The 17,778-nt window shown below is 36.8% G+C and overlaps 1 protein-coding gene across 4 annotated transcripts in view; it reads right to left on the reverse strand.

The window, feature by feature from the left end:
• Positions 1 to 17,778, reverse strand: part of grid2 (glutamate receptor, ionotropic, delta 2) — a 520,299-nt gene that overhangs the window by 228,925 nt on the left and 273,596 nt on the right. For all 4 annotated transcript variants that reach the window (XR_001481865.1, XM_015395277.1, XM_015395286.1 and 1 more), the window contains exon 4: positions 2,373 to 2,578. Coding sequence is in view for 3 of the 4 variants with exons in the window: in XM_015395277.1 (XP_015250763.1) it covers positions 2,373 to 2,578 (206 nt within the window). In the remaining variant the exon portion in view is untranslated. The remainder of the gene's footprint in view (positions 1 to 2,372; positions 2,579 to 17,778) is intronic.

Below are 17,778 nucleotides of genomic sequence, written 5' to 3' on the forward strand. Positions count from 1 at the left end.
TGGAGAGAAGGTTGTCCTAAGAAAAATAGTAAGAGAAAAACAATGTGCCATTCATCTCTGTGCATCTCCATGCGTCTCTATTTTAACCCTTTTGTCTGCTTCTTTCATATCTAACTGTCTGACAGGAAGGAAGAATGATCGTCAGTCTTACCCACTACTCTTTTCAATCAGACTTTTCTTCTGACATTAACTCGAAAAGTTCTCCATTACCTGTTTCCCTCAGCTCAATCAAATGGCTGTTTTTTTTCAACCTGCTAAAAATAGAACACCTTGTTCAAAAAAACGTGTTTCACTAACACACGAAAATGTTGTCAGAGTCCGTATTGTTCAACTAAACATACTTTCTATAACTTTTTTTGCATAATACATGTTTTAGTGTTAATGTTTACCATTAGTTAGCACTACAACTAGAATGATCATTATTCTTCATTTAAACACAGCGTTATCATGGTATGTCTGAGCATGGTGCATTGCTGCTTAATGCAAAACTTGCAATGATTCTTCAGAACCAATATCACTACATAAAGGTTGAGTCTGACTTGTATTATATCCACTTTTAAGGTATTCAAGCCTTTTTTTGTCTCTACCCACGTCCCAATTTGCAAATTTCTTTGTCCATACTTTTTTCTGCCTTTTTCCTTGAATCAACTAAATACCCAGTTCTTTTCTGACAACATGATATTAACTCACCTGTTTCCAACGTCCCATTATCTGTTGCCCTTATTTGGACTCCTTATGACTCCTATTCTTTTCAGCTGCATATGTAAAGATCAAGTATAATATTATGACCACCTCAAGGAGAGCTGAGGCTGAAGTGGCTTAAACATAGGACATATTCTCCTTGCGGTCAATAGTGTAAAGCACAATTTACAAAAGGACCTTTTAATTATAAGGCATAATTCATCAGAGCAACGCACCTCCTTTCAATGCTTAATTATGTAGTTTCCTTGTTGGACTGGACCACATGGTCTACTTTGATTACCTCAATAATCAATAAATTTTTATTTTATAATTGATTCACTGTTGTTCCATGATGAACAAGTTTTTTTAGGGCCACTGTGTACCATTGACATATGTTGATAACTGTGGCCTCAGAACAGCTAACAAGGGTTGCAGCTTTTGAGATGATCTTACCCAGTTGTCTAACAATTGCAAATTTTGCCCTTTACTAAAATACTCCAAAACTTATACTTTAATATTTTTTTTCTTCTTTTTTTTTGTAAGTCATTCAATTAAAGACAAAGTTTTCACTTCCTGCACATAACAAGCTGAGGGGTGTCATGACAAAGAGATAAATCATTCACTGCAAGAAACACATCTTGATTTACAATACAAGTTCAAATTTCATACATAAAAATATTTCATTTTTTAAATCACCACAAAATTATTTGTTGGAGTAGACTTTAAAATTTGCCTCAAGATGTCAGAGATCTATAGATGTATATAAAAAAAAACTGCCGTATGGCAAGATAAAAAGAAAAGCTGAAAACTTTATTCCATAATGCTAATGTATAAACACTTACACACATATACTGAAGGAAACACGCTCATATTCACGCAATAATACCCCATCTTTCATCCCTCCCTGTCACGCCTCCAACCAAATTAGATTGTGATTGCTCTTTCCGAGGTCACTTTTAATTAAACTGAGATGAGAACATGGCACATGGGATTAAGCCCCATCCTACCACTACAAATTATGAATTCATAACTAATGCTACAGCCTATTGCTGTCAACCATGACCCCCATATCATTTATGTATAAGAGCAAAGGAACTCCTTTAATTGTCTTTTGCAGATATAAAGAGCATGGTTGGGCAGAAGGTATGAGTGTGCAGTAGCTGAATGGAAGTAGTTGAATCACGTGAGAAAATAAATTATATCAAATTAATAGAAAGTAAGTTGAATTTATCCTGTCATTTAATTTGATTTGTATTACAATGGAACCTAAAATAGTGATGAGCAAAGAGAGAAAGAGATATTAATACTGTTCGGTATGATTTAGGGCATTAGAGGAAAGGCCTCTATGGTTTACATTTTTTTAGGTTAATATAATTAACAGTGAGATGATAGGCTAACATTAAACTATCTATACTTATTACTAGTAATTATTCAGTTGAGTAGATAAGATATGATTATGTGATCATAATATTTGGTAAAGAAAAGGCTCCCTATAGTGTTTTGCTCCCACTTGTGCAGCTTTCCCTTTTTCCCATCAAAACATTGCAGATCCTATGATATATAATCTCTCAGTAAATTGTTAAGTGCGGATGTTCAAAATGAAAAGTTTCAATTGATATCAATGGTGTTATCCACTTATCTAATGAAACATAAAACGCAAAACAGGCCACAAAGAAAGCATCCTTCCTTACCTCAGTGATAAAAGCCTTGGCAGTAGCCGGGCTCATGAACAAAACTGCTCTCCGTAGCGTATCCCTATATCGATGCAATTCCTCCACACGCATTGTTCTGAAAAGACCTGTGATCATCATGTTGACATTAGATTCGACCTTCTGAAGGGACACGTCCATCCCTTGCTGAGAGGTACGGTCCAGAAAATCCTCAATACCACGAATGTCTGAAAAAAGAGCAACAGTTATATATTAGTGACCACAAATATGGCTTTAGTCCTACATTGAAATTCTTATTGAGTATTTGCAACAGAAAAATATTAACTGCAAAACAGAGGGGGTTATATATAGAGATCACTGATACAAAAGTGAAGGCCATCACTAATGACTTCATATCATTTTCACTGTTGAAGCTAATGTGTTGTCTCTCCGCATCAGTGAGTTCAGCAAATAACCTAATTCATCAGCTCTCATTTGCTGCATTTCCTTGCTCTCCCAGTATGTGTAAATTAAATGTGGTTTATCATGCTAATCTGATAAAAAAAAAAGCTTTTGTTGTCAACATTGTATATTCATCAGAGCTAAATATATTTCTATCTTCAATCTTGAATGATTAAAGGGTACAAGACAAGCCATTCCCCTATATGCACACATCTTTGGTGCATTAGTAGTTTAGTATATGGAGCACTGATAGTGACTGAAAAATGGATATTTATGAGACAACAAACACTTTGAAGTAAGCCTCAGAGTGCCTCATGCATCTCTAACTTTTCCAGTCCAACATTACAAAGTAGCTAAGCCTCATTCAAATTAAATGGATAGTATATGTGAACATTGGTTTTAAAATCCTGTTACAGATTGACAAATGTATTTGACAGCCAATCAATAGCCTTTAATATAAACTATTCCATTGTTGCTCTGGCAGATAAGTTCGGGTCTTGTCCTGTTGTACAGTGAAATTCCACCGCAGCCCAAAATCTTTTGTAGTCTTAATGTCTCTCTTTCTAGCTTTAACCTGTATTTACTTTCTAAAGAAATCTCTTTCATACATTTCTACATTTGGGTGAAGGATTAAACAGGATAAGGCATAACATTCAATGTGTAACATGGGGAAATTATTTTATATTCTAATGCTGATTAAATATAACCTCTCTGCAACCTTATTATATCTCTGTTGTGTTCCTTAGAGTCCATGATGCTTTTTACTTACAGTACCAGTGTCTAACATATCTCTGAGACCTTCGCAGAACCACCCTAACCATACAATATTTAATATTTACGGCCGTAGTCTCTCTGACCTCTCATTTTTATTTTCAAACCAAACTATTAACCAAACTGCAGCCATGATTTAATTGTATGAACTCCCGTTATTAGATTAAAACCCTGAAAAGAGGGGTAGGAGTATGACGAAAAGGAGACATGTTGGATGTTCTGTTAGCTGGTGTTTGTTGCACCAGCTATCATACTACATGATTTATCCACAACATTTATGACATTGCATGATCACTGTAAGAGAGACATATAGGGAGTGGCGACCTAGTGGTTGAGGCATAGGGCTTGGAATCCTGAGGTTATGAGTTCAAGCCCCACTCCCACAGGCTTCCCTTAACCCCACACTGCTCCCTGGAGAGATGGATTAAATGCAGAGGTACATTTTTCCAATGTGAGATATATAAAGTTTAATTATGATTACAAAGTTGGAGTGAATTGATTGGAAAAGTATTTCTCCTGCATTCATATGTGAACTTGAATAGCCTTTTTAACCGTTACTTTAGAAAAAAATAATGTTACTAGAGTAATTCTTTAGCTGACTACTTTCTACTTTTACTGAGTAAAAAAAACTGTTTAAGTGCTGCTACTCGTACTTAGGTACAGTTTTTTTGGGCACTTTACCCAGCTCTAATGGTCATTCCTTAATTTAAAACTCATTGACTCAGTATCTGAAATATTTTTCTTCATTTGTGGCTGAAAAAAAGCAAGATTTTCTTTTAACTGTGCTCAGAACCATGAAAGCACTCCCTCCGCCATATTATGTAATTATCCTGCAGCATATCTGAGAACTAATCCCTCTTCTCCTGTAACCATTTTCTCAACAAACAGTTGTGGAGGTCTTTGGTTGAACAAATGAGCTTCAGAGTTTTGATGACTGTGTTGATCACAGCAGTAAATTCTGCAGGTAGTTTGGCACATAAGAATTTGATGAATGCTTCAGGATAGCAACTTGACAGCTGAAGGTTCTGACTCAGAAATCATGCAAAGCCCGTCTCTCTCAATACTGCAGCAGGTTCCCTCTCATTTACCTGGACTCTGACTTATATCCATGTGCAAAGATGGCTTTTTAAACAAATATCTTTCAAGAGATTATCCCTAAAAAAGTCACACGTTCTCTTTTAAAGTTTGTCTTTCTGAATTTTCAGACTAAATTCTTCATACAATTATATATTGTATGTATATATAAATATATATATATATAATTTACTGGATTGCCTAAAATAAAGTTACTAATTCAATCATATATTCATTCATTCATTCATTTATTCATTCATTCATTCATTCACTATCTCATAAATACTACAGATCTGTTGCATCTGCTGGATACTGTAATAACTGATATTTTACTAGTTAAATATTACATACAAAATATTTATATTAATCAAATGCCATAACTATGTATTGTTTTTTAAATTAATCAGCTTTCTTTTGCAAATGTTTATCAATGTCTTCTTTTTCCTTGTCTTATCTAAAGAACCCTGTATAATTCCTGCAGTGTACACTTTATTTAACATCCCACACTCTACCGCTTTTTGGAAAGTTCCTTGGTTACATGAACCATGTGACAGTGGCTTTCTCAGCAGAAGCTGTTGCAGATGAAAAGGATTGCTGATGCTGCAGGAAAAAAACTACTTGAAAGTCATAATGTTCACATTTCCTTTAATGCTATGAGCTGGGTATCCTAAACTAATCTCTTCTGTCAAAGGATGTAACTTGTGATCAGCAACAGTGCATAAACCATCTGCTTAAAAAGTTAAAATGTTAAATAATAATAATAATANATATATATATATATATATATATATATATATATATATATATATATATATATATATATATATATATATATATATATACATACAAGGCAGGGCATGATTGCATAATCAGTAAACTTGGGAGAAAAAAGTGGCCTGGATTATATTTAAGCAGCAAGAGGCTAGTTATAAATCACGTGGTGTAAGTGAGACATGTTAAGGTTTTTCTCCCTGTGTGCATTCCAAAAATGTTTTCCTGCCTTTGGAGAAATGGCTTCTGTCACAATGTGTGGTATTTTAGCCCATATTAAGAGGAACAACTTCACTGGTGATAGGCCTACTACTCTCTTAATAGCTTCAGCCAGTTTAATCACATCTTTGCTTAATCTGTGAGGATGATACAGTCTATACAGTTTGCAGCAAAAAGTATTTATTATTGTCATAGATCAATATTCTAATGATGTTACCAGACATATAATATAGTTGGGACATGTGTGCATGGCACCTTTAGGTATGAACTAATCAAGTTAGATACCAACCTGGTGATGACCCATTATTTTGATTTAGGTGTGTTCAAATAAAGATGCATCAAAACAGTGCAGAACATAAATGTTCTAGAACTAGAATTGGAGAACCTCAGCCCTTACCATTTGATATTAGCAGTCACTTCTTCATTCAGCAGCCTCCAGCACTTGTGTATTCATTAAAGAGAATATATATGTCACAGCTATTGAAACCTGCACAATCAATACATAGTTAAATGAATTAACTATTTAACGAGCTGAGAATCAGTCCATCATATTAGTATTTATGCAGTATGTGATATTGAAACTCTGTGAAAATAATTGACTCATGAGATGGTTAAAGGACCTTGATTCAAGCACCAACCACCATAATTACTTCAATTAAAAAATCTTTTTGTATGATCACAAAACCAGGATGCTAGTGTTAATGTTTTACAGTGACTCATCTGCTCTTAATGAGCTACACTGCAAGTCAAGGTAGTCCTAATTAGAGCACTTTGGTTGAGGCCACTGCTAATGATGCCAGAGAGAGAGAGAGAGAGAGAGAGAGAGATGGGGGGAGAGATGAGGTGAGTGTGTGCTAAGCTTCAGTATGTAAAGCATCAAGGTAATGACTTATTTGATATGGAAAATGGATGAGACTGTTGTCACTGCCAGTGTCACATATGAGAAATTAACTGGATTGATTAAAGCTGTTAAGGCCACAAGTGCTTTGGTGAAATAGTGATTTAATCAGATTTGGATTCTAAGGTTCATGGTGATATCAGGAAGAGAGATATTGTAAAACACTTCTCTTTTGAAAACAACATATGTAGATATCAAGGAAACAACGGCTGGAAACATTCTAGTCACCAAATTTTTCAATTGAAAAATGCTCTTTGAGTGCCTTTTTATTTCCTCAGAAGGTTTAGATAAGACGAAATAAAAAAGGTTTTTAATCTTTTTGTCAATGAGGGAATATAATAATATTTCACTGGCATCATAGAATATTCATTGGTCAATCAAAGATTTCTGATCTGTATACAGTAGGAGCAACCAAGCCATCACAATCGAATTACTGATGATAATGAGTTTGAATACTAATTTAAAGGCAATTTAATTAGTGTACAATGTAATAATTGTCTGCAACACAGCAAAAGCTATATAATAACCTTTATCTCAGTGTTATATTAAATAATTAACCGCTTGGAATATGTGTCAAATCACCTCAACATTTCAGGTTGTAATTTTGGACATACTATATTTCCCATTAAACATAGTTGGAATAGTAACTTGAGACCAATATAAATAAAATATTTTCTTTCTAAATATGCCAAAAATCAAGTGGATAATTATTAAGAATAATGAATTTTTATGCATATACATATTTCCACCTTAAAAATCAACATTTCACGGCTATTCAACTTTTGAATAATAAAGATTTTATCTTAAATCTTCCTGTTAGCTTTGCAAAAAATACTATTTTTTGAGCATCATAAAAGTTTTACATGGACAAATTGATCCTCCTCATTATAAATAGATCAAGATTCCAATTTAAATAATTCAATAATTTAAATTATTTCTAAACGTGAGCAACAAATTGGTTTTGGACAAAGTTTATCATGTGTTCATATGTATTCTCAGATTTTCTAAATCACTGTGTTTGCACTTATTTATTTACAATCCATTCATCCATCTTTTTCTTGAGCTGCATAATCCTTGCCAGACTGTGTACAGCACTGGGAGAGTTGGACTACACTCTACGTCAGTCCCTGACAGCCCAGCACAAAGAAACTTTCAGGATCATAGTTCCGCCTTAGACACACAATCAAAACCTTCCATTACCTGATTGCTTTTCCCTTCACATTAAACAAGGCAATCATTCTAGATCAAGGGCCAAATGAGCATTAGAGATTATGTGCCTGAGGATACAGAATCAAAGGCTTGTAGACTTCACTGGGAGAAATTTCTTACAGTACACACTGAAAGAGGTCACAAACCTCCAAATGCATCTGGCGAGGAAAGAAGGTTTTAAGAGAACATCACTTGGAGAACACATGCAGTCTTATAGAGGGGCCACAGATAGAATTCAACGCTAGGACAATCTCCCCGTGAGGCAGCAGTGTTAAGAACAGCTTAACAGTACAGCAAACTCCCCTTTTTCCTGAATAAATTAATCAGTGTTAATGGCATTACGCTATGTTTTATGCTGTGTTCAGATCAGACCCGGTGTCTGCGCGGAGTGCAGTGGATTCACATAGAATTCCTATAAAAATCGCGAGGGGAAAGGCAGAGAAAAAATCTGGAAGGCTTGGGATTTAATATATTCAACAATTATTCCACCAAGTATATATATATATATATAAACATCTCTTCCTCACCAACAGATCTACCTTTTTTCCTTTCAACCTTGGGTCCTGAACCAGAGGCCTGGGAGCTTGAGGGTTCTGCGCAGTATCTTTGCTGTTCCAAGAACTGCAATTTTCTGGACTGAGATGTCTGATGTCTCTATTTCCAGGGATCTGCTGTAACCACACCTCAAGTTTGGGGGTCACTGCCCCGAGTGCCCCCATGACCACAGGCACCACTGATGCCTTGACCTTCTAGGTTTTCTCCAGCTGTTCTCTGAGCCCCTTGTATTTCTCTAGTTTCTCATGTTCCTTTTTCCTGATGTTGCAGTCAAGATGCTATGTAAACCACAACGTCTTTCCTCTGCTTTTTTCCCAGCACCAAAATGTCTGGTTGTTTTGCCATTATCATTCGGTCTGTCTGTATCAGGTTGTCCTGGGCCTTCCACAAGGCTTCCCCACCCATATGTAACATGTCTGGAACAACTTCCTCAACATCCTCCTGAGGGAGGCAACCAGGAGGCATCCTAAACAGATGCCCGAGCCACCTCAGTTGGCTCCTTTCAACGAGGAGGACCAACGACTCTCCTCACGAGTAACTGAGCTCCTCACCCGATCTTGAAAGGTGCGCCCAGCCACCCTGCGAAGGAAACTAATTTCGGCTGCTTGTATTCAGAATCTTGTCCTTACAGTCATTGTCCAGATCTCATGACCATAGGTGAGTGTGGGAACATAGATAGATCGGTAAATCAGGAGCTTTGCACCCTGACTCAGCTCCCTCTTCACCATGACAGTCCGATACAGTGACCACATCACTGCCGGCGGTGCACCGATCCGTCTATCGATCTCAAGCCTGAGACCTAGCAAACATAAAAAACAGGTCTCTGACAAAAACTGATGAGCCATAAATACCAAAAAATGCTGATGTAAGCCTACAAAGAGAGCAGGCTATATGTGGAGATTAAATTGGATCTGTAGTAGGCTGTACCTGTGCTATGTCTCAGGTGAAAGTTGCAGTTCTATATCAAAGTGATGGAGCAAATGGCTGACCCTGAGCAGAAATGAAGATCCAGGTTCTGTTTCCTTTTCTATACCTGTAGAACACTGAGTATTTAGTACTTTAATGGAGTAGCTTAATAAATCAAATAAACTGTGTCAATGACCAACCATTTGCTGGGAATGTGGGGGTGTACTTCCCCAATATGTTAAGGGGAAATTTGAAGAAAATAATAATAAGAAAGGATTTTATTTATCTTAAATAATTATGTATTTATTCTCATGTGTTTATAAAATAATTAAAACTCTCGGCCACAAGTTGAACTCCTTACCAACGCAAACTTGTTTAACATAATTTCTTAGCTGTGCTTAGATTAAAGCAGAATGTGAATGTACCTGGTCCATAAAATTTAAAATAGGCCAAGTAATGCAAACAAAACCAAAAGAGCATCCTTTTTTTATAACACAATTATTAGTTGTTAACGTGCAATTTAAGAGACATATACTTATTATATGTATTATTATTTAATATCTTTAGCTTTCACTCAAGGTATGAATGCCTCATAGGCAATTATAGAGATATCCAGCATAAAGTGGGGAAAAAAGGAATTTCCAGTAAAAAGCATCCTTTTTCTTGAGTATTTCTGATTTCCTGCCTCCTCTTTTTCAAAGGACAAGACTTGAGGCTGTACTAGGCTACTGCTGAGCGGATCATTGACTTCAAGACACTTTCCATCAAGGTGCTTCAGGACAAGATAGTGGATAAAAAGATAGGTAAAATTGCCACTGTCCTTGCCCACCCGGACAACCATCTGTTTGAGAAATATTCCTCTGAGAGAAAGCATCGGTCCATTAACGGTATGACTACGCATCAACTCAAAAGATTTTCACCCCAGAGCACAGTCACCTTACTTAACCACTCCTCCTGAGCTTACTGTGAAAAGAAATACTCCCCACAGTATTTCTGACATCCAAATAAAGATGTCAGCTTTATGAATAAAATGTTAGCTACAGTCACCTACAGTGGGTACATTGTGCAATATTTGCCTCAAAAAATGTAATAGTCAATGAGGAAACAATTTAATGCCACTTTTGTTTTAGTGTATTTAGTGTATAATTCACTTCAACAATAATAATGTGAGTATAGTGCCTTAGGAAATATAATTTTTATACACCTTAAAACTTTTTCATATAATGTCTATTACTGTCAGGGTTCTGTGTGCTTTGCTCTGCTGATTCTCTTCCACAGGTGGCTGTTGTTGACAGGTGGGTGTGGCCCTGCACCTGCGGCTCATTAGGGCTGCTATGCTGGTGCTTTCAGTTAGCTGAAGGACGCTGGAGTGTTAAACTGCTGTGGTACGCCTAGGCCTCTCTCCTGTTGACAGATCTTCGTTAACCTGAGGTTTTTGGATTCCTGGTTCTAACCTGTCTCCTGTCTCCCTCAGTTTGTTGTGCTCTGGATTGCTCACCAGTCTGTCTCCATACTCTAAAGACTGGTCACTGAATCCCTGCTGCTCAGATTATGCTCTGGCGTTCCCCTCAAGCCCCCTCGGTGATACAGAGCCGGACAAGAGAACCCCTTTCCTGGATTCACACTGGTTCCTTCAGCTGCTCCTCGAACCTGCCTCTGCTGCGGTGCTGCTCAGGCCCCCGCCTAAGTCCCACCTGTAGCTCAACCACCTCCTCCCATGAGAAAGCTGTGAGTTACAGAACCCTTTCCTCCACTCACCCTCCCCGGATAGGTTTGCCTTGAGTAGTCACCTTATGACTTACTTCAGTTCATTAGTTACTTTAGCCTTTGTATAAACATTTCTGTTCCACTAATACCTCAGAATTATGTATAGTATATCAATGAAAGGAAATCAGGACTTCCAGGAGTTGCAAAGATCCAAAGCTCAGAAGGGGGAATCAGTCAAAATCCATGAGAAGCCCCATCAAATTTTGCTACAAGCCATGTAAGGAATGCAACAGCATGCCAGATGAGATCAAGGTGTAATTTTCTGGACTAGATAGACTAAAATAAACAGTGCACATGGCCTTGAACATACTTTCTATAAAGTGAAGTATAGCAGCAAAAGCATGCTGTGTTGAAGCAGGTGCAGTACTAAGTAGCGACTGGAATGGGAAGATGGAAAGAATCAAACTCAAGTCTATCGAGGGCCAGTATTCTGCAAATTTAAGATGTCTCCTTGTTTCAGCACACCTGAATTAAATGGCTTCATTACATTCTCAGTTGTCAAATTCTCTACAGCCTTGCAAAGCACTGCTTTGATTCAGGTGTGTTAAGGCAGATACTCATATAAAAGGCTTCAACATTGCTGAGTCAGCAATAGACTCTAGTTGTTAGGAGATGCAATCCTCCAATTAGGGCAACAGTCCTAAACATGCCTAAACAAGACACATTTTTTTTTATCAAGTTCTTCATCTTACCTGGTCTAGCTAAAGCAATGGAGAAAGCTTTGGGTAGGCCGAGGTGGTATCTCTTTTTTCAATAAGAATGGCAACAAACAAAACTTTCCAGAGAACTAGACAAAAAAGTAAAACGTTCCACTAACTTCTCTCCTGAATGCAAAGAAATTATACAAATATCTACTGATTAGTTTAAGCCTTTGTACTGTAGCATCCTACCTATCTGTTAGGTTTTACTGGATGCTCTATTTTCTTTGACTTTACTGTATCTCTCCAGCTTGCAAATTGTTGCATAAAAATCCAGAAATAATAATAGAATTGCAAGTTTACATCCTAATACAGTTATAGAGTATAAAGCATAATTATCTCCAAAAGGGTCACAAAGCATACGACAAGATTAGTATGCACAAAACAGGATGGACATGCATACAGCAAGATTTGTATGTGAACAACAGAGCTCACAAATGTTAATCGCAAAATGATTGGATGCGTGATTCAATATACACAAATGTTTCAAATAACAATATGAAACTGCACATGTAATCATATAGTAGGCATACAAACCAACAAACGTGCTTGCTCGGATTGCCAAATGACGGATCGGTCAACATGAGTGCATTGATAAGCTTTCTTGTGCCTACAATTTTGGATATTCTTTTGCTGCGAGATTATTGATAAAGGAGATTAGGCTTTCAAGGCTAGGGAAGAAACAAAACTACTTTAAATTACCTTTATTATAGGGGCCAGTAGCAATAATAACTAGTATTCTGTCCATCTTCTTAAGTACGTGTCATATTTGATAACTTACTCTAAGAAATTTTTCTGAATAGAATAACAGTTGTAGCATGCAGGTAGGAACAAATATTACAGTGGGGAGTTCTAGAGATTGAAAGATAAATTTGTCAATAAAATAAAAACCTTTTAAGATATCTGCAACCTGTTCTGTTTTGGTGTTAACGCTCTTTGTTTTGTCTTTCCCTCAGGAGCTACCTCTGGCAATCGTTACCCTTGCCTCAGGCATTTTGCTCTTGCATGGCTCAAAGGCAGAATTTTTTTGTTGTGTTTTTTCATGGCTCTATCCTGAAATGGAACACTTGATATTTCTACGGAGCAATGTCAAAACAATTAATTTCTCAGCTTAAATTTGCCTGAGCATGTTAAGACCTGGATGAATAATTTAATATGGTTATCGGTATTGTTCTCCATTTGGGAAGAAAACGCTTTAGGCCTTGAAGAATCCCACATCAGTCATGTATATTGCTCAAAAATCCTTTTCATGTTAAAAGTCGATCTGCTTTTTCCTGTTCTCAGCTTCAGTTTTCCCTTCTCTTTCCCTATGTTCGATCCCTTTTACCTCAAAGCCTCCTGACTTCAAACTCCTGGATTCCCTGCAGACAGCTTAACTAAAACTTGTAAAAACCCACACTCTATAAAATGCTTGCTACCTTTTTAGGGGATCATGACCTTTCCTATCTCTAAAATTGTCTCTAGCAGCCCCCATGCACTGCTGTACACCATCAGCCTTCCATGCAAACATGTGAATTGACTTTTGATTTTTCACCATTTATTAAGTTATTTCCTCACTTACTCTGTTTTATTGTTTATTCTATTTTATTGAAATATTACTTAGCCTATCAATTATACACACACTCTGTTGAGAGTAATTTGTGGGTATCTGTAAAAAAAAAAAAATGACAATTTTAGATAAATCCTTTTGAAAATGAACTCCAAATCTATTTACAAGTATGTGGGAGTTCTCCTTTCTGGTTTTACTATTTTTGTAAAGTAAATCTGGTGTCATTCAATACAAATATCAGTTCATACAGTAGGTACATACATCAGTTTAACCAGCCCCACTCATTCATTCATCATATTTTCTTTATAAAAGCCACTATTGAAGGTAAAGCGTGGAAATAACTGGACTTTTTATTAGCAAAACTGAACAACTGCTATCATAAATACCAAAGTATAATACTGTAACAACCTCAAAATTTCCACAGCTCTAAATTAGTTGTTCAAAAATACATATATGGCTGTATGGTTGCCAAGAATCCCGTAAAACACAGAATCGTCCCTTATTTGGTAGTTAAATGTTGTGCCCCGTATTGATCCAATAAAGGACACAATTTGTCTCTAACACACCTGCCTCACACACACTAATACTAAGGCAAAGGCAAGTTACAAATGGCACAATTCAGTACATGGACAATTCAAAGTGGTACACATGAAGTAGACAATAAAATAGAAGAAAATAAAAGCAAAGTAAAAGCAAAATAAGATAAAACACGTGTGGTATAACAAAAACAGTAGGATCACAACCTCAAACTAATAATACTTCAGTTAACAGTTTAACTTCAACAGTCTAAAGCAGCTCTAATGAAATGGGTTTTAACTTCGACTTAAAAGAACTCAGTCTTTCAGCACTTTTAAAGTCTTCTAAGAGTTTGTCCCAGATAAGTGGAGCATAGGAACTAAATGCTGCTTCTCCATGTTTGGTTCTAGTTCTGGGTGTGCAGGGGTGGCTTTAGCTAGAAGACCTGAATAGTCTGGGAGGTTGATACACTGTACACAAATCTGTTACAGTATGTATCGAGGTGTGTTTTAATCTACTGTATTGCTCTGTTTAATCTTTTTATCACTATGCCCCAGGCTGCCATAGTCACTGATAAAACAGCAAAACAGTAACACAATCATTTAAATGTCAACAGTGGTGGTGCAACACTAAGTGGCATCCTCTGTATTATGGTCCAAGGGAGGAATATTCCTGTGCATCAGATGTGCTTATAGGCAAGATCCTGCAGCAGGTAACGATAGCAATCTCTTGTGTTTTCGATCTGGTTTAGAAAAGAACGTAAAAACTCCACTAAAAACCAAAATCTGGCAATACCCCAAAAACTAGAGTCAGTAACTGAAGAGATAAATGAAAAAATGGAGGGATAAAGTGTGTGCGAGCAGAGAAAAAGATGGGCTATATTGAAAACATGTGTTCGCAGTGTCCGGGACGCACCAGTAGAGCTGAAAATAAGGAGAGGGACAGTTGCACTGTAGCTTCATTTGAGAGGACACACTCGACCGTCTGTTCTCTATAGAACTGCTTGTACAGAGACGAGGCCTTCTGGGAGCATTGCTATCATCTAGACACTCTCTGCCTTTTATTCTATGCTATATTCTGCTTCTCTCTCTCTTCCTCTCACTCGTTGATGCTCTCCAATCTCTCCTCCCTCCTTGAACAGAGGGTGAGGTCATTAGGGAGAAATTGTGATATCTTTAAAGGGCCTTCTGTGGCTGAGAAAACAGCGTTGGCAAAACCCACAGGATCCAAGCGATGAATCAGTGGTCACAGAGCACAGAGGGGATATGGAAATTTAAGTGGGTTACAAATATGCGTGTATATTCATGTACAAGTGTCTATTGTGCAGACATTAAGGCTAAGCCAAAACACATGGGACAAATTTGGGATTTATAAGAGGTTACTAAAGGTTGTCAAGAGACAGACAAAAGGTGTCCCTCATTATACACTAGATTAGTTTAAGTAAAGGTTGGGGATAAAATTCTTAACTGAAAGCCTTAAATATATTTAGGTAATCATAATACAGTTCTAAAGTTAACCTTATAAGTGCTATGGAGGGTGTGTGCTTTAACATATGTGCAAAATAAATAAAATAAAATAAAAGCATTTGTTGGGTGCAGCAGTGGTGCAGGGATTAGGTGTGCCAACATTGTACCAGGGTTTGGTACTTGAAACGGCCTCAGATGTTTAAGTCCCAGTCTGTTGACCTTGGCAGCATGTCTTCTCCTTCTCTCTGATTCTACTCCTGTCTGATTACATTCATTAATATTAAAACACGAAGGCCTAAAAAAAATCTTTAAAAAAACCCTTTATATGTTACAAATTGCACAGAAACCTCACATCATAACAGTGCCTTGCAGAAGTTTTGAAAAACCTGTATGTGTTCTTACCAATATCCTAGTGTTATTTAGAATTCATAAACTGAAGCTTTAAACCTAGCACATAATTATTCAGTGAAAATAGAAAGGATATAAGGTTTTCACATTTTTTTTTCAAAATAAAAATCTCAAAAGTGAGGGTTGCTTAACTATATCCTAGGGTGAACAGATTTGGGTTTCTGAAAAGGACGACAGTTTTTTTGTGTGTTAGTGTCTGTGTGTGTGCAGGGGGGTGCCAGGGGACACTTGGGTGGTGGCTCATGGACCTACAGTTACACTTTCATTAGACTCATTTTCCAAAAGTGAACTCAAACCTATATTCATTGAATGCTTTCCTATTTCTGAGAACAGAAGACCACAACACATTGATAATTATATTTATAGATTTTGGAGAGATGCCTTTTAGTGCATTACAAATATACAGTAGGGCCCAAAAAGAAATTGAAAAAAAATAATAAGAGCCGATTCCAGGGTCAAAATTGATATATCATGCATCCCTAGAAGGACGATTTTGAAATTCCCCCCAGATATCTTTTTAAGTATGAAAAGTAGGGCTGGGTATTTTTGCCAAAGTCCTGAATCGATTCGATTTTGATTCATAAAGTTCTAAATCGATTAATCTCGATTCAATCTGTTTTTACAATAATGAAAGTGGTTCAACTGTGTTTCAAACTACTCAAACTACTGTATTTTGTTTTTTTCCTGTCACAGTAAACACAAAGTGCAAACTTGTAAATCAGACCGTTTAAACATGAGATGTGAACAAAACTGTCTCAAAAGTGCAAACTTGTTTGTGAAAAGTGAAAAAGTGAAGCCTCACTCGAGCAAGCAGACGTGACACAGCAGACATTCATAAGCTGCATTATCTTTAATGCACAAACCATATTTGCAGCATTGTCTGTAACAACAAACAGGGTGTTTTCTGTTAAGCCCCAATTTGTTAATGTCTTCAGTCCTATTGGCTATATTTGCAGCTGTCTGGCTTGAAGTAATCTTGAGTGCATCTTTCCTGCTCATTTTAATGTGAACGTCACGCGAGTCACTATAAAACGAATCAATCTAATTTCCCAGACATCGATTTTGCAAAAATGTAAAGGAATCGATTCAAAATTGATTAAATCCATTTTTTTACCCAGCCCTAATGAAAAGTAAGAAATTTCTGTGAAAAAGAGGACGTCTGGTCACCCTATATTAGCTGAAAATATAATCCATTAAAATAAATCCCTTTAGAAGTGTCCTTTTAGCAAAAAGGTCTCCATTGTTCATTGACCCTCCATTGAGTTTGACAATTAAACCATTTCCATTCTCAAAGATGAATTCACATCGATGTATAACATTAAAGTATGGAAGGTTTGAGATTTAGTCTGGAGAAGCTTTCCTTAACAAATCCAATGTACAGATCCCACAGGAGATAAATGCATGCAATGTGTTAATTGTGCTAATTGACCCCAGCAAGTGAAATGAATTTTCATTATGGCAAAAGGGGGAAATCAATAAAAAGAGAAATCAACTGTGGCAGATAAACATTACACTGCTTTAAAGCTAAAACGTTGAGGTAGGCTATTATTCTGTCCTACTTTTGAGGGGCGTTACTGTTAGTATTTTCCATTAGGCAGCACTTAAATCAGTCATTCAAGTGAGATTCAAATGAAAAGTGTTGGAAAGCTTCAACACATTTGAAGCACTAGCACAGAGTTGTTTTCACCAATATGGCTCAAACATGTTAGGGCTAAATTCAATCACATTCTCATTGGTTAGATTTTTCAGTTGTAAAGATATAAAAAGTTATATTTATTTATTGGTAACTTGAGTTTTCAAATCATTCTGGTTAACCTAAAAGGTGTTTTGTGCCAAACAGCCATGAGATGAATGGATTTCTTTTTGAACATTAGTTGGATCAAAATTCTTCCAGACCACAAGCCCTTTGCCACTCCCCTACCAGAGAAAGGACATCCTTCAAAGGACATCCTGTACCTCCTGTAGAGATGGTAATTAAACCCCTGTGCGCCTGCACACACAGGTTATCTGCTCTTTTCTCTTTCAGTTTTCATATGATGTTAGCCCACAAACTATGTGAAAAAACTGTCCATTCAAACATGGTGAACAATTACAGTAAAGTTCATGAGGAGAGACCCTCAATCAACTGTAGCTGATTAAAGTACTGGTGGTAGCGAGGGGATGAAGAGCAGGGGTGGCA

The sequence above is a fragment of the Cyprinodon variegatus genome, unplaced genomic scaffold (genome assembly GCF_000732505.1).
Source record: "Cyprinodon variegatus isolate N-32 unplaced genomic scaffold, C_variegatus-1.0 Scaffold26, whole genome shotgun sequence".
NCBI lineage: Eukaryota > Metazoa > Chordata > Actinopteri > Cyprinodontiformes > Cyprinodontidae > Cyprinodon > Cyprinodon variegatus.